We start from the raw sequence: 22,031 nt of genomic DNA, 5'->3' as shown, positions 1-22,031 counted from the left end.
ACTTTTTTTGGTCTTCATCATATATAGCTTTCCAAGGCCTTCTTTATGAAACAAAGGTGGGGAATTGGTTCTGGTTGATGGGCTGGATCATTATGTCTCTCACCCACCCTCTCGGCCCAACCTGATGTCCATAATGGCACCCACAATGACATCAGGTGAACAGTTTTCCTTCTTTCCCTGTGCACATAGCTCTATCAGCAGATGCCTGTAAACCCCACTTTGGACAATGAGTGACATCTTTATCTGCACCACACCCAACGTCATGCCTGACATCAGCTGTAGGGAGGGTGGGCATGTCAACCTCACAAACCAAATGGGGAGGCCTGGTGAGCCTACAAACCAGCGATTCCTCACCATTGCTATAAATTCACAGCCTTGAAACCAGCTGGCATTTCTTTCAGCAGAATAAATTATCAGAATCCGAAATTTCACATAGGTAAAGGTACCCCTGCCCGTACGGGCCAGTCTTGACAGACTCTAGGGTTGTGCGCTCATCTCACTCTAGAGGCCGGGAACCAGCGCTGTCCGCAGACACTTCCAGGTCACGTGGCCAGCGTGACGAAGCTGCTCTGGCGAACCGGCACCAGAGCAGCACACGGAAACGCACACATATATTAAACATATTTCACATTTATTTTTCAAATGTACATTAGACAAGCATAAGAAAGAATGGGAAATGTCCAGATTTCGGTTTTTGCCATTTGTTTGGTGCATCACAGTGGTTTGTGGCTCTTTTTCACTTTTTAAGGTTACAGCTGTACAACCTATATACTACTTGTCCTTCAATAGGAAGAGGGAATGGGATATACATATCATGTGATGCAAATGACCTGTCTTGTGCCTGACATTTGAACATGTTCATGAGCTGTTGCTTCATTTATATTGCTGTTATGAAGCCTCCTCTGTAGTGTTTTCTCCCCCCACCTACTACTTTTGCTTGGCTTTATGCAGCAGTTGACCAGTGTTCTAGGATTCCGGGCTCAGAAAGTCTTCGGGTGTTGCCATGGCAACATGCTAGTACTACAGGTTGCTGTCCATTGAAGGATCTTTGAGACAAATTACTGGCAAACACAAAACCCGGCAGCGGCAGCCAGCCAATCGAAGCCAACCAAACCAATGTGTTTATTAAAACGGCATTTACTGTCCAAAATAAGAGCTTTTCTTCATACATAAGCTACAAAACTACTTAAAGGGATACAAATTCAAAGAGAACCTTGAGTACATCCTTCTAAAAAGCTTCCCAAGATAGCCAATTCTCTTCTAGGGGTTTGAAGTGATGGTGGTAAGGAGTACGATAATAACTAACATGTCACATACATGCCCAGCATATTAAACATTTTTACACCCACTCTTTGATTGGAAAAATATATATTTGTAACAGTTGGGTTTGGAAGACGATGACAGAGGGCAATAGTGGTTCAGCTGTCTGAGGCTGGTCTTCTCTCCACCTCCCCATTTCCTCTTAGAATCAAATAATAATATCATGTCATCCACTTCACCCTCTGTTTATCTGACTGGTGGTAAAAGCGCTAAGCAGTTATGTCAACATTCCTAGTACAGTGTAAAACCAAGGCAACAGGATGTTATTCATTACACATCAGTGCTGACCTTCCCCTATCCTTTAAGAGTGGCAAATCTGCAATTGGTCTGAGGAGAACAAAAACTCTTAAATCATGGGAATTACTACTGCTTCAAAGTGTTTCCCCTCAAGAAATCAAGCTTACAACACAAGGAACAAAAACCCAGTAGAATAATTGCTCAGAGGGGGATACTAACCCTAATGGCTCTATTATGTGTATTAGGGAAGAAAACATTGATTTAAATTCATGTGTGCTTTTATGGAGTGGGACAGGGAATGGAATTTGGACAGTTCTGTTCAAAGGCAGCAAAGGACAAAACTTACTGAGTTTTTGCAAAAGATAACAGACAGGTCCCAAAAGTCTGTTTCATAGCACATTCGTTCCAGGTGCTCATCAGCTAGCTCTGCTTGCCATTATCATCAGTTTCATGATGCGGCTCAGCAATTCGGAGATCCCTGATACAAATCTGCAGTGAGTCTATTAGACTGGAACAGGATCCAGCCATGTTTTGATACTAAGGAACAAAACCTCCCTCCTCACAGAATTCAGGTAATGCAAGCCTGCAACAAATGCTCCACTGCATATTGAGCCCCTAAGAGGGCAGTTTCAGTAGAAGGGGGAGAGGACATATTTTCTCCTTCACCCGCCTTGATCTGCCAACACAAGACCCTGGAGAACTGCTGTCAGTGGACAATGCTAGGCTAGATGGGCATATATACTGACTTGGTACAAGATTAAGGGCACAAGGAGAAGGGGATGACAGAGGACGAGATGGTTTGACAGTGTTATAGAAGCGGCCAACATGAATTTGACGAAACTCCGGGAGGCAGTGGAAGACAGGAGTGCCTGGCGTGCTCTGGTCCATGGGGTCACGAAGAGTCGGACACGACTAAACAACAAAAATGACAACATGATTGTTTGCTAGAGTACTAAAAGGTTTGCTGCGCCACACCATTTTCTACTTATTATTTTACTTTTCTTCACGTGCATACTTCTGAATGCTTAGGAAGTCCAGGGTTATTTTCTAAGGAAATGTTATCGTTCTTTGGGATTGTGCTATTTTGCTCCCAGGATGGTTCATTATTAGAAGCATCAATTTCATGAAGACTTGCAGAGTGACGGGATGAAAGGAAGGCTGCAAACTTTTAATCTCAAGAGAAATTCAGCACATGCCACTTTTCTGGTGTCAGCTACTTCTGTCTGTGTAGTTCCTAAAGATACAAAAGCATCTTTCAAGAGAGGACACCAAGGTACTGCACTCCGTTTTTAATCTGTGTGTGTTGGCTGAACAATGCTCTGCACCATTTTTGTTGCAAGCACTGCAAAATGGAAATAACAAACCAACAAGCTCAATGCAGGTATCTTTGGAGGTTTACTTGCATTTGAAGGTTATGCATCATACTTGTCAAAATCCATCCCCACAAAACATCGCATTTGGCACCACCCTATTCAAAACCCTGTTTCATGTGCACACACTCGGGGCAATCCCAGAGGTTCTTGACTGCTCTGCACCAGGAGGTTTATAGCTATCACCATGTTAACCTATCTCTAAAGCACAGATGGGAGTGTTGCTCAACATACCATTACCAGCCAGTTATTTGCTCTTCCCCATCAACGGCTATATCAAAATTGTATAAGGAAGAAATGTTGATGAATCTATTTTTAGGACAGAGTAATCAGCAACCTGCCATGCTTACTGAAGCTTTACTTCTGTTTTGTGCTGCAAACTGCACTGCTGTAGTTCACTGCTCAGCACTCAGGAACGCAAAACTGACTCAGCAATGTTAATTTTAGTTACAGCCAGGTATTGGTGGAATTAGCAGTGTGTGGAATAGATTATTCCAGCAATTTGCCATACCCTTTATATCTGAGAGCAGAGTGGTGCAATGGAAAGAAAAGCAGAGTTGGCATTTCACCAGAGTGCATCTCAGGCACGCACTCAATGTGGGGCTTCCCTTATGGCTGATCTGGAAATTTCAGCAGAATGCTGCGCTGCAACGACACTACATAACTCCTGCGCTCAAAGATCTGCAGTGGCTGTGGATTTGTTACTGGACCAAAATCAAGGTTTTGTTATCACAATTTAAATGTATTTAAGCCTTGGGGCCAGTTTGCTGGAGGAATCACTTTGCCCTATGTGTTCATTTGGCCATTTCCATCTGTGGAAATTGCACTTTTTAAAATGCCATGTGATGCTCATTCCACATTTGCAATGAGCCAATCTTTTAATGTGGCAGCACCTATGCTTTGAAACTCACTGCCTATTGATATAAGCACCAGTCCCTAATGTCGCTATATTGCTTTAGATACCTGCTGAAAACTTTAATTGAGAAAACCTACCAATACATAACATTTTCTAAAGCAAGTTCATTTGGCTAAGTTTTACTTACTGTATATGTGTAGTATTGACTTAAAAAGAACCACATATACGTAAGGTATTAACAGTTTTGTGGGTTTTAGTTGCGGTTTAACAATCATTTCACTATCTAGTGTGAGAAAGTTGTTCTCTGTCCTCTTCAGTTCCTCATCTGTGAAATGGGAATAATGATGACATGTCTCATAGGTGCATTGTGAGAATGACTGAAGATTGCTGCCCTTTTTCCATTCAAAGATTAAACAATCTGGACTGATCTTTATATTATTATGGTCATTTTTCTTTTATACTAAAATTATTAATTTTTAAACAGCCAGTTCATGAGCTGGACTTGTGCTGTCAATGCAAATATCATCCAAGAAAAGTCCCCTTATTCAAATATGCTTCTGCACTTGTTCTTCCTTCCCTCAAAAAGTCCATCCTAATCAACTCTTCCATTTCTGCAATGTCCTAGCTTTTACACAAGGACTATATAATAGTGCACAGTATTTTCATAGCTTATCTACAAGTGTATTAAAGGGATATCCCAAAATGCAAGTTTTCTATTAGCTTTGACACCATACCGAAATGCTGGCTTACAATGTTCTGCCTCAATTCATCCATGGACACAGGGTGGCCTTCAGGCACTGCAAGCAGTGTAATGCTATCCAGCCTTTCACCCACCATTCCAGTCCCATAGCCAGGCTGTTCATTGTAAACATCTGTTTGGTTTGATGCCAAATAGCCAGTGTCTAAAGAGACTAATGAACAGCTGAACCTTTGTCTGCCTGAGCCTATCCAACAGACTGACCAAGGCTTTCTGCTGCTTTTTCTCCAGCATTCCCGATGGTTGTATGCGAGCTGCAGGCAGCACCACTCCTGTCTTAACTATTTTAACTTGCAAGAAGGATATGCAAGAGTAGCCAACAGCTGCAGTAAGAAGGTCTGGTGGGCCAAAGTTCAGAATAAACTCAGGCTTGCAAGAGAGGTTTTTTAAAAAATAAATAAATCAAAAGCTAATGCTATTCTAGGTTGCATCAACAGACATATAGTGTCCCAATCAAGGGAAGTAATAGTCTCACTCTGTTCTGCCTTGCTCAGACCACACCTGGAGTACTGTGTCCAATTCTGGACACCACAATTTAAGAAGGATATTGACAAGCTGGAACGTGTGTAGAGAAGGGATGATCAAGATAATCAGGGGTCTGGAAACCAAGCTTTATGAGGAACAGTTGAGGGAATTGGGTATGTCTAGCCTGGAAAAGAGGAAACTCTTTAAAAAGCTTTCGCATGGAGGATGGGGCAAGCTTGTTTTCTCCTGCTCCGGAGGCTAGGACTCGAACCAATGGATTCAAGTTACAAGAAAGGAGATTCCAACTAAATATCAGGAATAACTTTCTGACAGTAAGAGCTGATCGACAGTAGAGCAGACTCCAAATTCTTCAATGGAAATTTTAAAGTAGAGATTGGATGGTCATCTGTCATGGATGATCTAGTTGAGATTCCTGCATTGCAAGGGGTTCGGTTAGATGACCCTCAGTGTCCCTCCCAACTCTACAATCCTATGATTCTAGTACAGTATTGTCATTTTTGCCTCCTAACTTCAGGCCTTCTGCAAGGTAACCATATGAATCAATGCATTTTTATTTTTAAAAAAGTGTTGCTGCTGTGCATAATCATACTTGTACCAGCACTATCCACACTCCCAACCCAGTAATGACCGATTAGCAAATTCTCCTCAGCTCAATCTGCACCTGGCTTGGTATATTTAATATCTATCTTCTTGACTTTTCTTCTGCTTTTTAAATATTTTCTTCAGGTTCTTAATGAATGCTTGCATGCACCTGTCTTACTGTACTGGCTCTTGGGAAATATAGTTTCAAGCATCAGGCATGGCAGAAAGCCACTTAGAAATTCAATCTTCCTCTTTCCATCACAAAACAACAATAGTCAGGAACAACAGAAGGTTGCGGTGACAGCAATCGTATTATACATTTGCAAGAAACAAGTTAAATACAGTACTTGATCCAAATGGAGACAATATTAAATAAACAAAAGGCTGTGTCATTGGGCGTTCTGGTCACACAGTTCACATCTATCAATGAGAACTTCTATTGAGTTACAAGGGGATTCAACTTTTGTGCATACTCCTACAACATAGCTGTCTTCCATTCTGAAAATGCAAGCCACACATATACAAAAATGTTATTTCAGCCAGAGAAAATTCAATTTGTAATACATCCAAGAAACAAAATCATATTCCAAATCAAGTAACTATAAACACTGGCAACATTATTACTTGCAATTCAGTAGTCATGTATGGACTATAATCATACTCAGAACTTAAATGGTACTTTATTAAGCACTTCCAATATGTTGACTCAATAATCCTTAAAACACTATTGATATTATTTCGTTACAAATAGGGAGCAGAGGCCATGTTTTGCCTAAGCTACCCCTTAAGTTAATTCTGAATAGAAATCAGAACTAGGGAATTCCAGTTCATAGCTTGTGCTTTTACCCACGATGCTAGTGCCATTTTAGAGATGAACCAATTTCCTTTTAAAAACTGAAGTCTACTAAAAGAGACCAAATAAAAAATGGGGGTGTACTTGACATAATCCTCACAATTAATCTTTTTTAAAACTTCAAAAGCCTCCCAGCCTCCTCCACCACAGAAAGAGATTTACAATCCTTATAAAAACACATTTCTGCTATCACCCAACAGTCCTGTCCCACCACATGCATCCATTAATCTAACTTCCAATGAATGAAATACACAAAGCAAATTATCACCTGCTGATCTCAACAAACACATGGGAGGAGGTGGTCCCCAAAATACACAGGGATTGTTATACAACTTTAAAAGTCAAAACCAGAACCTTGAGTCATTCTTGTGCTCTTAACTTGCTGCTAATGCTAGAACAAGTGCAGTATCCCATCCACAGCTCACACCAGTATGAGACAGGTAATCTCATATTCTGCACTGGCTCCCAGATGGCAATATTCTTCAAGAGCAGCTCCACAAAGATCTAACTTGGAAGTCAAAGCCACTGAAATTGGTGTGGTTCACTTCCAAAGGGCAGTGAACTGCTAGTCCCTAATCACTGGAAGCCCTGCATAGCTATCAACTGTTGCCCCATTGACTGCAAATTAGTCAGAACTACCTTTGCAGCCATAAGGTCAAGAAATGATTTCATAGAATCGTAGCGTTGGAAGGGACCTCGAGGGTCATCTAGTCCACCCCCTGCAATGCAGGAATCTTTTGCTTAACATGGGACTCAAAGCCATGACTCTGAGATTAAGAGTCTCATGCTCTGCCAACTGAGCTATCTCACATTTCTTTTTAACTAAAAAAACAAACCCTAAAATTTCTAGGATGTTGAATTCTCAAACCAATAACTAATATGTCACAGGACTACAGAATACACACAGCCCTGGGCTTATCTGGGACTGGCAAATACATGAAATAAGAGTGCATCTCTGCTATCTGAGAATGCACAAGCTGCAAGATTCACAGACATAATCTTCAGGCAGAAGTGGGGGAGATTAAAATGGAAATGGCTCTTTTGATTTATGTAATTATTTTGGAAACTTCAGGCGCACCATTTCTGTTCTTCAATTTCAAAACGTGTGAAAATGAGAAAGTTAATGTAAGATTTTGCAGAGGGCACCAGCTCTCTTTAAAAGGAAGGAATTCAGAGAGCTATTTCTCAAGTCAGCTCAAGTCAGTAAGAAAGCTTTTAAAGTTTCCAGCACAGCAAAATCCAACCCCTTAAAGCAAAGTTAATCTTTTTAAAATTCTGTCAGTGTAAGGAAAAATGCATTCGTTTGCTTTCTACAGAAGATCCTCAAATGCCTGCCAGCAGCAATAGATGCAAGGTAAGGAAATTGAATCAATGGCCAGTACAGTCAGGGGAGTATGCATAACACAAATGTAACACCCAGAACCTGCCACAGACAAGACAGGTTGGCTCTCACTGCACTGATGACTTGTAGGCTACTTTTGTTCTCAAGCACAGGAAGCTGCCCTTTACAATACATGAGGGAAAGACGGTGCTTCTGAAAGGTTAAGGATTCCTTGAGTGACCATCCATGTGAGACAAGTTCCAAGTTCATGTTTCAAAGGTTGCCCCAGGCATCTGATGGTAGAAGCAGGTGCAGAAAGGAGGGAAATATATTTTTTTTATGAAAGCTTTCTGGGCAAAGCTAGAACACTGAGCTCAGATAGCTCAGGAATAGTACAGATATAACCTGCAGTTTTAAAAAGAATATAGAATTAACATAAATAACTAAAAGCACAAATTAAGTTGATTTAGAATGTGCAGGAAATGATAAATCAAATTTAAGGAATCCCAGAAAGAGGAGGAAGGAAGTCAAACTGTTTGAAATGTTATAATTTTTGTAAAATTATTGAAATGTATACAAATGAAAACTATAAAGAAAATTATAAAGAAAGGAACAGGAGACATTAAGATGAGAAAATGAAGGCCTGAGAAGGGAATGGTAGGATTAAGTACAAGAAAAGCAAAGATTAGGCTTTGAAACAGATTGCAAAACAAGGCAGAGATAAATCTGTTAAAAGTGGGTTTGTTGGCAGGAGATTTGCTCAAAATGAAATTTAGGGAAAACAGTCCCATCATGGAATATGGGGGGGGGGGTCAAAATTCCTTTCACCGAGGTAGATTACCCTGCATCTTTAATAATTCATTAGCATCTCCAAATAAGGATATAAATAAACCATGCAAATCTTTGTGTGTGTCTCCCATTAGCATGATAACCTTAGTGCAATATTAAGCCATTCCATAACATATTATTTGAGGGGCATGACTAAGGAATAGACTTAAGTTTGCTGAGCCCCAACACTCACTCAAAATACCACAACCCAAAGGGACATCTAACTGAATTACACCACATTTATAAGGGCACAAATAAAAGAGGCTGGAATGCACACCAGGATAGAGTTAAGTGGAGAATCCCACTGTATAGACAGTTTGGTGTAGCGGTTGGAATGCTCAACTAGGGCCTGGGTGCAAATCTACATTCAGCCATGATGCTCCCTCACCCTGTCCGGTCATCATTTTTCAGCCTAATCTAGATCACAGGGTTGTTGTGTGGTTAAAAGCGCAGGAATGGAATAATAGAATCATAGGATTGTAGAGGTGGAAGGGACCCCTGCAATGCAGGAATCTCAACTAAAGCATCCATGATAGATGGCCATCCATCTGTATATATACCACCTGGAACTCCTTGGAGGAAAGGTAGGATATAAATGTGATAATCAATTAAAGAAGCAACACTACAGGCTGATTTCAATACAGCATTTTTCTGTTTGGAAAGGTCTGTTCATAGGTGCTTACTGAAAAGGCCACATGGCCTGCTCAATCCAACATAACAGTTTTCACATGTGCTACCTATGAATTATCCCAAACCACTACTCCTGTTGTAGAAACAATATCTCAACCCATCCCATTTATTTATTTATTTATTTCTAAACAAGATTTCTCATCATCAATCCTATCTTTGGAGACAATTTGTGTTGTGGTGTTTTAAAAAACAACAACAGCAACAGCAGCAGATGTGGAACAGTATCTATTGATAAATACGCTAGAAGAATCACTGCAACAACAGCTAAGGTGCTTTATTTGGATTATATGGTCTGAATCTGCCCCCTCTCCCAAATAAAATAGAAGTATTATATTGGCAGAGATTAGCTTCCTCTAGGAGGGCCACCTAGTGGTTGCTTCAATAAAATTCAATTTACTCCAGACTAGACTCTTAATAGGTCTTTCTCCCAAAGATGCCAGCTACACGCAGAATTGCTTCCATGATACCCTCACTCCTCAATTTACTGCTAATTCGCCAAGTGACTCAGTGTGCTACTTATTCTGCAAGTCTCTGCCAGAATGATTGGGCAGGTTAATTTGAGATGCTTATTCTGGACAGCTGCTTGGGAGTTGAATGGAAGAAAAAAGGTTTATTGTTTCATATGATTTCTTGGCATTCACACACAGGCAGGAACATGATTTCTGAGAGGCCCCAAAACATGCAAAAACCTTCAGGGAAGGAGTACTTGGTTTGTATTTGTTTCCAAACCTGGATGCCAGCTCCAACAATTCGTGCTCATTTTTGTTTTATTTTTTTAGGGACAGGGAGAAATCCAATTTTATTGCAGTTGGGAATTCTTACATCGAACAGCACAGCACTGCCTGCAGTTCCACCTTTCCCAGGGCATCAGCAGAGGTTCCCTGCTCCAGAAAGCACTTTTGAGTCAGGCTCTCATTGGGGGGAGGGGGGCGGAATCCCAGCTGACTCAGACTTCCCCGTTAGGCACAAGCAGATTACTGAAAGCCAAACAGCTCGGCACATGGGAGGGCCACAGTCCCTTGGATTTGTCACAAAGGGACCCCAAATTAAAGAGCAGTCCTCCTAGGAATAGGAGGGAAAGGAGGATGCTCCTTTACAAAAACAAGTATTAAAGACTGACCAGATCTGTCTAGGCAGCATTGGGACATGGTCAACACCACATTTATGTAGCGTATGCTTTGTTAATGCTTTACCAATTATATTCTAGAAAAAACACGATTAAGCTAGATGATTAAGCTACGTATTTTAATGTTTGATCAGCTAAGTGCAGAATACACGAGGCAGTGCAAGCTAAGAGAATGAAACTCTAGACAAGGGGAAGTCTACGTGGTTCCTCCATTTCATGCTCCCTCGTAAGCACCTTGGTTCAAAACCAAGCACCTTGGTTCCATTTTGCCTGAAAAGCTGTGTGTGTGTGTGTGTGTGTGTGTGTGAGAGAGAGAGAGAGAGAGAGAGAGTGAGAGAGCGCGCACGCTAGCAAGATAGGACAAAATGCACTTCAAAGTTCCACTGGAACCCTCTACCCCATCTATGGATCTATGAGGTGCTCTCATATGCTTGAAATCAGGAGAGAAGATTCCTCATGGCAAAGTGTGTAACAGGACTTTCCCTATATTGCACAAGAATTAAGTAGCAGGCAGAAGGACAAGCAATGATATCTGTTATAAAACACTCAAAGATCTCATCCAGTTGTTTCAAACAAACAACTGGGCAGCAGGCCCAGAGAGTGTCCAAGCAGCAAATGTATCCATAATGGTACTGAATCAATCTACATTGGGTTTTTTCTTAGTTTGTTTTAAATGGAAGACACTTGAGGGGGGATGAAACAAATAATTGGATACAGTAGATGAGGCTGGAAACTACCTCTCTTCCTACACTTTCCATCAATGAAGCATTTTTATTATTTTTTTGCCCCATAGTATGAGAGATCCTGGATATAGAGATTATGAGAGAGATTTAACATTCCACATGGTAGATGTATTATATTCAACAGCCCTCTGTGTTCATTAATGCCAAACATTGCCTGAAGCAAACCGAAAAGGGAAGTGAGATATGATCCACAAGGGATTGAAGCAATATCTGTTACATACAATTGAGATAGACTAGCTTCGGAGAGACCTATAAAGAACATAATAACATAAGCAGAGCTTGGTGGATCGTGCCAATGGCCCATCTAGTCCAACATCCTGTTCTCACTGTGATAGGTCAACCAGATGTCTAAGGGAAACACACAAGCAGGATTCGAGAATGATTCCTTTCCTCTAAAAAGCGGATTGCCATATATACACACACACACGAGACCTATACTGTGGCAGCAATGTAACTGTATCACACAGGCCCAGTTTGCAATCATGTTAAGCCAAACCATGGCTTAGCACAAATGAGCAGCTCTGAGATAAAAGATCATGGCCACCTTGCTCCTCCGCCAGTCTTCCTGCTGCTGACACACAGCTGTAAACTAAGTCATGGTTGGGCATAGCATTTCATCCAAACCAAGGTTTGTGGTTTAACTGCCTCATACAAAATGCATGTGGAGGGCCATAAAAAAAAACAAGCACTGGCTATAGATTGAGGCTTATCAGGAGTGAGATAAACCATGAGCCCAGGTTTGGACATAACACTAAGCCAAACTCTGACTTGCCTCACTGTAGCAGGCCTGGAGGTCTCAACCTTCTCTCCAGGAATCCACATGTTTTGCTCATTCAAGCTAAGCCATGGTTTGGCTTAAGTGTTATTTGTGAATTGGCTAATAGTGTTTACAGGGCTTGCACTGAAAATGGGTGGAGCTGCTTAAGGAATTATTTGAACTATTGCCTATTGATGATGATGGCCTATACATTATTTGCTCTACACAGAAGTATGGGATTCAAGGCATGCCTTAAAAGACAACCCTATGTCGTTTCCAACTAGCAACAGGTTACTGGGGGGGGGAATACCATATCCCCCCCTTCTGTTAATACAATACCATCTTCACTTGAAAATCCAATTCTTCCTACTTAGAACAGCCAGCATAAAGGCTGCAATGGAATGTCTTACTCATAGTTTTTCTGTGTGGGGAAGAAAAATACCAAATTCCTTGGATCTTTTTCCATTCTCCATTTTGCTCAAAAATATCAAAGTGTTGCTTTGTTCTACATGAGTAAGAGGCAGACACTCATACTTAAGTTAACTAATATACAAACACCTAAAAATTTCCTGGCAATAGGTTATCTCTTTAACAGCCATTTTTATATAAGTAGATGTATTCAGAATTATTCAGATTTTAAATTATTGCTAAAATCAGTGATCAGATTCCTAGGGAAGTTCTAGCGGGGCAACCCTTGGGAGAATCAGTCAAGTAATAGCCTGAGGAGGTGGCTTAGAAGGCATTGAAGTTATGACAGTTAAGACAGCCACACATTTGAGTACTGCCTAATTTACCACAAAGGATTAAATGGATCTTTTTGATTAACTTACATAAACTGCCTCCAAGAGAACAGCAGAACCTTTCCCTATTTCATCCAATAGAAGGCTTCAATCACGACCCAGTTTTAGCAATAAAACTTGTTTTTTAAAGCAATCATTTGTAAAGTACAGGAAAAGTCAAATCCTAAACTCATCTACTCAGAAGTAAGTCTCGGTGAGTTCAATGGGACTTACTCCCAGGTACCAACTGCAGCCCCAACCTATTATTCACACACATTATTGTAGCCTTCTGCATATCTTGGCCTGCTCTGGCTACTTCCACTGTCTAAATGGAAACAGAGTTGTTTCCAACCAAGGCCCCATTTGCACTATACATTTAAAGCAGTATCACACCACTTTAAACACTCATGACCTCCCCCAAAGAATGCTGGGAACTATATTCTGTTAAGGGCACTGAGAGCTCTTGGGAGACCTCTATTCCCCTCACAAAGCTACAATTCCCAGAGGATTTAACAATCAATCCTAAACCTTAAACACATTTGGGAGGTATTGTGGTACCCAATTTCCGCCCTCCATCCACCTTCTTGCCTTGAAAGTGAAAAAATCACTGCCAACCTAAAGATTGGGGCCAAACCCCAAGAATACCAACGCCTATTTCAAACACAAGACCCCATTTCCTATTTCCACCATCCCCACTGCACGGCCCAGTGGGGGGGCTCACATACTTGGGAACAGAACTACAGGAGCAAGTCAGAGCCACATGCAGCTACCACCATCCTTCCTGGGATTTATTTGCAGATTAAGTAAATCACAGGCGAGCCAAGTTTAGATTCCACCCTCCCCCCCCCATGCCACCTCTTTCAGGTAAATCCTTGTTTTGCCCTCCCTCCCCACCATCCTGTTTCTCCATTTTCTCTTCAGAGCCAAAGCTCAATATCTTCGGTAGTGGCTCACTGAAGCCTCTGATGAATTGAAAGGGGGGATGGGGGGGAGACCACAAGACAAGGACCCATTATCAGTGAGAAAACCAGGCCCAGAGAAGCCATTTCTTTTCCTTCATCCACAACACCTCTCTGTTTTAACCCCCTTTTCCTTTCCACTCCCAGTTGATTCAGCAGAATCGACTCTGCAGCACGGCTACCTACCATTGCATTCGTTTCCCGTAAGCATGTCGACACCTGCCTTACAGCTCCCTGGCCCTTTCCTCGGGAAACAGCTTGGGTCTGTCGTCATCGTGATACATCCAGGGTTTACCCCCACCCTCCCTGGCGCTGAATCGTTGCATTGCCGAGCTTGGGTAACGCAGCACCCCAGCAAAGTGAACCGGCCCAATTCCTTCCTGCCTTGCAAGCAACCAGTCATTAATTTACACTGCCCTGAGCATTAAGAGGTAGCGGCCGAGAGAGCGCGCAAACGCCGGGTGCAAGGGGAGGCTGCAGACACCTGGGGAGAGCAGCCCGCCAGGCTGCTGACACGTCGAGGTGCGATCAGGGCCCCAATGAACCGGGCGCCCTCGACCAGTGCTCGAGGGACCTTCCGACCTGATCCACCTGCTGCTCGGGGCCCCAGCTTGCCAGGCACCGGCGCCCTATGGCGCGTCTTGCCCGCGCAGCTGCCAACCCAACCAACCATGCCACCAGTTCCCCGCGATTGCCCCGCTAGCTCCGATCTTGTGGCCAAGCGCAGCGCCGTTGTGCTGCCGACTCGGAGCTGCGCTTTGGCAAGGAGCCTCCCCGCAGTGGACTGCCTCTCTCTCTTCTTCACCCACCCCATTATTTATTTACTTTTTATTTCCTTCCCCCCCCCACCCCTAACCGGCTGGGCCATCCATTACCTTCTGTTGCATAGCTGTGATCGCGCAGGAAACTGTTGTTTATCTTGCGGGTATCAATGTCCTCCTCCATTGACAGCGGGCTTACTTTTGTGGGAAGTGAGAACAAGCAGGCAAGTATCCATCATCGCCCCACCAAGCCTGGGATCAGTGGACAGGAGGGAAGGGGAGCTGCGTCGAGACCAACATGCTCCTGCCCTGCAAGGGGGGGAAAATATGTACGTGTGTGTGTGTGTGTAATCTATATGTATGCAAGCAAGTGTGTGTGTGTGTGTGTGTGTGTGTGTGTGTGTAATCTATATATATGCAAGCAAGCTTTCACCTCCTCCTCCTGCCAGGGACGCTGCTGTTGCAAAGGTCCAAATGCCTTTCTCTTCGTGCCGTTGACGCAAAGGTGCAAATCTCCTTCGCCTCCACCCAGGAATGGGGATGCGCAAGGTCCAATTTCCCTTCGCTGCCTGCTGCTGTTGCCGACGCTGCAGTTGCTGCTGCTGCTGCTGCTGCTGCAAAACCTCCGAATTCCCTCCTCCTCCTCCTCCTCCTCCTCTTCCCAAGGCTGCCGCTGCCGCGCACGATCCGATTCCCAGGGACGCTGCTGCAACCCCCAATTCCAGGGCGAAGAAGTGCCGCAGCTGGGCGACTTCCCGATCGCGGCGCCCAACAGGTTCCTCTTTTGGCTGCCCACCTCTCCTCCGCATGCAGCAAGTCAGGCAGCCGCTAGCCACAAAATGGTGTCCGCTCCCGCAAAGATCGCACAGCTCCGGCGTCAAGGCTCTTCTTCCTCGCTGGGGTTTTTTTCCTTCTTCTTCTTCTTTTTCTCTTTAATTATTTCAGTGCGGAGGGGGGCGGGTGTTCCGTGAAGCCACAGCCGGAGGCGGTGAGGGTGGAGAGGCAGGCGTCTTCCTCTCTCTCTCCCTCCGGGAGGCAGGAGGACTGGCGCCGCTGCGGCAGGCAGGCAGGCAGGCAGGCGGGAGGTGGGGCGCGGGGTGCCGCGGGCTGGGCTCTGCTGCAAAGCGCCGCCGAACAGCCCAGGCTGGCGGAGCGCGAGTCGTCGCTGCTGCTGCTGCTGCTGCTGCAGAAAGCTGCTCGAGCTTGTGCTGTGGCGGCGGCGGCGGCTTTGCTGGAACCTGATGGTGCATTAAAGCCCAGGCTCCTCCCCTACAGTTCGGCTTTGGCCAACCGCGGCGGCGGCCTGGGGAACTCTTCCCCCGGCAGCGGGAGCAGCTTTTTTTCTTGCTGCAGTGGAGCTTCCGAGAGAGGAGGACCACCCCGGAGGGACGAGCTTCGAAAGGACGTCGACCAAGGCACCGCCACGAGGGAGGCGAGCTCGCGAGGCGGGGCCGCGCCTGAGGCGCCGAGGGCCCCGTGACCTCGCGCGCCCGGGGCAGTAATGGGGCTCACGCGGCGCGGCCGCAGGCAGACGGCGCGCGACCTCTGAGGGGAACTTCCTCCCGCGGCCCTTAACGGGGGGGGGGGGGGAGGGGCTGACGCTGAAGTACCGGGGAGCAAGGGGCCTGGAAGAGGAGGAGAGCGGGCATGCGTCCCGACGCGAGTGTAATTTGGGGATTCTTCTTTTTATTCCCCCAAGAGCTCGTGGTGGTGCGCATAGTTCCCCCCCCCATTTCAACCCCCATAACCTTGTGAGGCGGGTGAGGCTGGCCCAAGGTCACCCAGTGAGCTGCTTGGCCAAATGGGGATTAATCTTTGTGCCTCTTGGCTATGATAAGGCCATTGCACCACAGCTGCTCTCATGGACTTGTGGAGTCAGCCTCACCCCTTCACTATAGAGGCAGTGGGGCATGGAAGTAGCCTTACCCAGCTTAGCATTGCAGCCAGCTAAGTCCTGGTAACTTTGTGGATAGTGTGAAAAAATAGTATTTGCCCTCACAGGTGGAAATTCCTCGTTATTTTATTAGTGTGTGTGAAGATCAGTTGCAGGTGGGGAGAGTGTCGTTTGCAGGCTTCCCACAGGAATCTGGTTGGCTACTGAGAATAGGATGCTGAACTAGATGAGCCATTGGCCTGATCCAGGACTCTTACTGAGTTTTTGTAATAGAATGACATGACCCAGCATCCTGCACTTTCTTGATTGGCCCCTGGAGGAAACTATCCATCTGGGCTGGGCTGGGCTGCTTTGATTAGCAGATTCCAGAAATGGTGCCATTCCACCCACACCCAGCTGCTGGTGTTTCTTTAAGAGGTCCAGACCTGGAGGGTGAACCTACTTTTGTCTTTTTAAGGTCAGGTGCAGAAGCATCTTAAGGCCTGCACCACTGTGCTGTTTTCCAGGCAGCAATTTTCATCATCATGCAAGGTTTCCAGGCTTCTAGTTAGGCCACTTGAGCAGAGCTAGACTTTTAGAAGCCTGGCTGTTTGGGAGATTTGCTCTTGACTTAGACCAAACACGGTAGGCATCACAGGTAGAACAGCTATAGATTATCAAGGTGTGGTGTATCCATAATAGAAGTTGCTACAAGTATTGTACATAAGGCCAATTCTGAACTTTATGATGCACTTTCTAGAAGAATAACACTTTATTGAAAAGTGGAATTCACATTAGGCAGTATTAAAATTCTGCAAGAACAAAGCATTACTCTTGTGTCTCTTCTACTTATAGTACAAGTGTTTGCCTGCAGTTTTGCAACCTAGGGGCCTAATATTGCAGTTAGAATGCAGTTCCATTTGAGGCTCTGCAAGCGGTAATAATGGAATATTTGATTTATAATATGGGGGGAAAGAAAAACATCCTCAGTTCACAAGAAGTTATCCAATGGTTTATTTACTTTTAAATTTTCTAGCTCTAATCTCGTAGGTGGAAACTTAATTTAAAATCTAAGTTGAGAGTGGATTATTTAGCAAATCTAATTTTATACACCCCCAATTAATAAAACCACTATAGTTATGCTTGCTTCAGTGGTATATATAATAAAATTGGAATACTGTAATACCACATGACCATTAGATAAGTTTGGCACACAAATAAAGTAAACCAGGGGTGCTCAAACTTTTTTCAAAGAGGGCCAGATTTGATGAAGTGAACATGCGTGAGGGTCAACCAAAGTTCTGGAGCTTTTCCCAGGATTTCCCCCCAGGAAATAAACTGCCACAGAAGCTGAATTACAGTGGTGCCTCGCAAGACGAAATTAATCCGTTCCGTGAGGCTCTTCGTATAGCGGTTTTTTCGTCTTGCGAAGCAAGCCCATTGACAGCTTAGCGGATTAGCGCTATTAGCGGTTTAGCGGCTTTTAGCGGATCAGCTGATAAGCGGCTTATCAGCGGATCAGCTGATAAGCGGCTTAGCGGCTTAGGAAAAGGGGGGGAGGGGGAAAAGCCCACAGGAACTCGCAAGACATTTCGTCTTGCGAAGCAAGCCCATAGGGAAATTCGTTTTGCGAAGCGCCTCCAAAACGGAAAACCCTTTCGTCTAGTGGGTTTTCCGTCTTGCGAGGCGTTCGTCTTGCGGGGCACCACTGTAAATCGACCAGTGGGCCAGATTAGGCCCCCGAAACTGACTTTGGACATGCCTGAATTAAACAATCCATATTGTCAGTAGGGACGCGGATGGTGCTGTGGGTAAAACCTCAGTGCCTAGGGCTTGCCAATTGCATGGTCGGCGGTTCGAATCCCCGCGGCAGGGTGAGCTCCCGTCGTTCAGTCCCAGCTCCTGCCCACCTAGCAGTTCGAAAGCACCCCTAAGTGCAAGTAGATAAATAGGTCCCGCTTTCTAGCGGGAAGGTAAATGGCGTTTCTGTGTGCTGCGCTGGTGCTGGCTCGCCAGAGCAGCTTCATCACGCTGGCCACGTGACCCAGAAGTGTCTCCGGACAGCGCTGGCCCCCGGCCTCTTAAGTGAGATGGGCGCACAACCCTAGAGTCGGACACGACTGGCCCGTACGGGTAGGGGTACCTTTACCTTTATTGTCAGTAGAGAGGCATGTGGCAGAGCTCATGTTTGATTTCCTGAGTCCTAGTTTTAGCCCTGGCATCTGCAGTTAAAAGGATCTTAAGGGGTTAAAGGGCTAGGGAGGACATCTGAATATTATATCTGCTTCCAGTTAGAGCAGTAGATGATATTGGACTTGATGGTCAAATGGTCTGATTCACCAGAAAGCATCATATTTCAATCAGTTGTGAGTCAGCAATCGTACCACACACACCACCTTATTCCTCCATATTCAGAATATTGCTTAAAGTTCCCATCTGCTGGAGAATCCTCCCCATCCAATGTCCCCTTTGTTTCCACAGCAGGGTGAAAAAATACTTTTTTTTCTTTTCAGTGGGCATCATTTTGGACAGCCTTAGTCCCTTCTTTTCTTCAAAATATCCTACTGCTCAAACTCAAGTATTCCAGCACTGTTCTTTCTAACACACTGGAATGCATGTGAAATAAATCTTACCTGCTGCTCTGAAATCTGCTGTGTTTAATAATGATTTTTTTATTATTGTGGATTTCTTTTTACTGTGTTTTTGTATGTGCTACTCTGAATAAATGAGGTGGACAAGAAAGAGTATGTTTGAGGGTGTTCCATTATTCCTGGGGTATGAAGGAGCAGACCCACACAAGAGTCCAGCAGCAAATGATCCAATATGGAAGCCATCAGGTGAGAAAAGCTGGTGATGATGATAATAATTAAGAATATAACTTTTCCCAAGATCCAGGAGGAGGGCAAGGGTCTGCACTTATCGGTGCATGGAAGTTGCATGGTGATGCAGGACAATATGAAGTATCAGAGGAAACACTGACATTTTGAGCTGCTTAGAAGCAGGGAGCATATTTGACCAGCTGAGAAAACTGATGTCTTTCTTACAGCAGCACTTGAGAGCAGGGAGCTGTCCCCAGTAAACCTAATAATGAATGGTGCTGAAAAGAGTAAGGAGCTCTCTGATCTTCACTTACGCCACGACACTGTGTCCTGTTGGAGTGCAGCAAGATGAGAACTGGTAGTGTGGTTTAGCTTTCCCCTCTCTTCTTATGTTTGATTTTGCTCTGCATTTGTTATGCATTCAGTCTAGATTACTACAGTGTAACAGTAAATGTATCCTATGTTCACTGAGTGTTTATTTTGCCTTACTTGAATTTACTGATACGCTTTGCAATGCTAAATGTTTATTTAAAAGTGTATCAGTAAATTCAAAGCACGATATGTTACAAAACATGATATGATAATGTTTATGTTTATTGTGAGCCACTTTGGGCAAAGTGTAAAAGTGGCTTATAATTTGACTATATTTAAGGACATAGGAAGCTGCCTTATAGCAAGTCCCACTATCTAGCTCAGTACTGTCCGTATTAACTGGCAGCAGATCTCCAAGGGTTTCAGGCTTTTCTCAAACTTACCTGGGCACACCAGGGCCTGGGACCTTCTGCATACAAAGGATGTGACCATCACTGAAGTAAAACCTTCTCATATAAATCCCAATTTACAGATACAGACCAGGATGGCAATTGCTCAGTGATGCACCATTTGCTTACCACCTTGTACTTCTTGCACCCAAACAAAGGCATGCAGCAGCAGGACCCCACAGGTACACACTACTTTCACAACTGTTACCTGCTTTCCAACAGGTATACTCTCAGTCAAAATTACAGTAAGATTTTCACTGGTTGTTAATTGGATATTCCTTAGGAAAACAACATTTCTGCAACAATCCCCTTGTGTACGATTACATTATACAGCCAAAGGTTTCAGTACCCGTGTTTCTGGTGAAATGGTAAAAGGCAATCTTTGAAGCAGGATCTAGTCACTGCAGGCTGTCAGCAAGGAAAGGATGCTGCTTAGCAGCTCCTTTCCTTAAATTGCTAAATCTTTGGAGGACCTTTCTGCTCTGTGGCCACTCCTTATCTCAGCTTCTCCTACAGATTGCACCCTGGTAAGCTATAATAGTAAATAGCAGGCGTAGGGCCAGCACAATGCAGTATTCATTCCCTTTTAATGGTTACAAAGTGGATAGCCAGTCTGCTAAGTGTCCCTGCCTTTATCCAAGCCAAGTATGTGTGCCAAGGAACCAGATGCCCATATTAGAAAAATAACTTCTATGGCTGGGCATCTGGACTATTAACTGCTGGCCAAAACAAACCCAGAAATCTATGCACATACCTGAACTCGAATAATCATTTGAAGAGTTTTGGAGTACTTCAGACTTTTATTTCAATGGGTATCAACAAGGTAAGTTGAGCAAAGACTGAATATAATAGCAATAATTGTTAAAGGCTTTGTCCTGGATATGCATATTGGCAAATTGTATCAGTAATAAACTGAAGCTGCTTCACACAGTATATCCTGCAGCAGCAGCATCTCTCTGTAGTGTGGTTGCCTGTATGTAATGCAGCAGTCATTCTCCATTTTAATAAATTATTTTACTTATTTTCCTTTGAAGTGTATTGAGTTAATGTCCCCCCTCTCCCTTTTCAAATGATGTGAATGAGGTTTTGCTCCACTGAAAGGTTTGTCCTATAACAAGATTTCTCCTTCAAGGACCCAATTATGTTTGAATAGTGATAGCAGAGTTGTTGTAGAAACAAGGATATCATTGGAGCAGTACTAACTGGAGAGGGGGCATAGCTCCTGTTGCTCATGGGGGGAGGGGAAGAGACAATTGTGTAGGCCTCATGAGAGCCAGTTATTCTGAAGACAAGAAGGTGATCCTGAAAAGCCAATAGGGATCACAGGTCCTTAATGGGGACTGCCTTGCCCTATACGTGCCCACTCAACTGGTTTAATCTGCAGAACTTGCACTGTTATTGGTGTGACATGATACTTCACAGTTGTAAGAAATCAATCTTTTAGTGTAGCAGCAGCTACACTTTGAAACTTCCTGCTTATTGCCATCAGGGCAAGCGCCTTTTTGGCACTTGCTTAAATTATTTTTGGTTTAGACAAGCCTATCCAGACATGATGTGTTTTAATATTTTCTCCTGTTTATTTCAATTATCCTTAAATGTTTTCAGTGTTCCTTGTAAAGTAAACAAACCAACAGAATACCTAGCAGGAAACACTGTGGTATCAGTGCCTCAACTCAACAGGGAAAAGGAAATCAGGAGCAAAACTGGGCCATTTGGAAACAAAGAGAGAGCTACCTTTATTTTGTTCAGTGACAGACTAGAAGCAAGAGTTGTCTGATTCTAGGCTGCTGCTGCTTCTCTCTTCAGGGACAGACTGCAATCAATTTTTCACTGCAAACTGCCACCATTCCTTCACTGTGACTTGGGGTGTCTGCAGCTGTGTCAGAAATCTGATATGTGCAGTTTTTTATGGCAAGTTTGGTACCTCTTGAGCAAAGTACCAGGTGGTGTGTTTGGTTTTAAAACTAAAGGCATGATAAAGCTTCAGGTTACGTTTCAGCTTGCCAGACAAAGCTATCCTATTTTCCTTCAGTATATCTATAATATTCTTCATCCATTCAGTTCCCTCCTGATATTCTTGGCTTATGCGTAATCACCCTGCGTGAGACAACTCTCCCTCTTTTCTGAGGTTGACTGAAATGTTGGATAACAGG

General features: G+C 44.0%; 1 protein-coding gene across 5 annotated transcripts in view; it reads right to left on the bottom strand.

Moving 5' to 3' along the window:
* The window catches only part of PPP2R2B (protein phosphatase 2 regulatory subunit Bbeta), a 254,498-nt gene that overhangs the window by 155,680 nt on the left and 76,787 nt on the right, over positions 1-22,031 (bottom strand). The window contains exon 1 of one of the 5 annotated variants that reach the window (XM_081852127.1): positions 14,540-14,753. The exons of 3 other annotated variants lie outside the window; for them this stretch is intronic. In XM_081852127.1, the coding sequence (XP_081708253.1) occupies positions 14,540-14,609 (70 nt within the window). In that variant the 5' untranslated portion in view covers positions 14,610-14,753. Of the gene's footprint in view, positions 1-13,850; positions 13,961-14,539; positions 14,754-22,031 lie in introns of those variants that run through there. One more of the 5 variants, XM_081852124.1, reaches the window with a different exon arrangement.

This window comes from Podarcis erhardii (assembly GCF_964252035.2).
Source record: "Podarcis erhardii genome assembly, chromosome: 2".
NCBI lineage: Eukaryota > Metazoa > Chordata > Lepidosauria > Squamata > Lacertidae > Podarcis > Podarcis erhardii.
The sequence above is the reverse complement of the archived record's forward strand: the minus strand, read 5'-3'. Positions and strand labels throughout refer to the sequence as shown.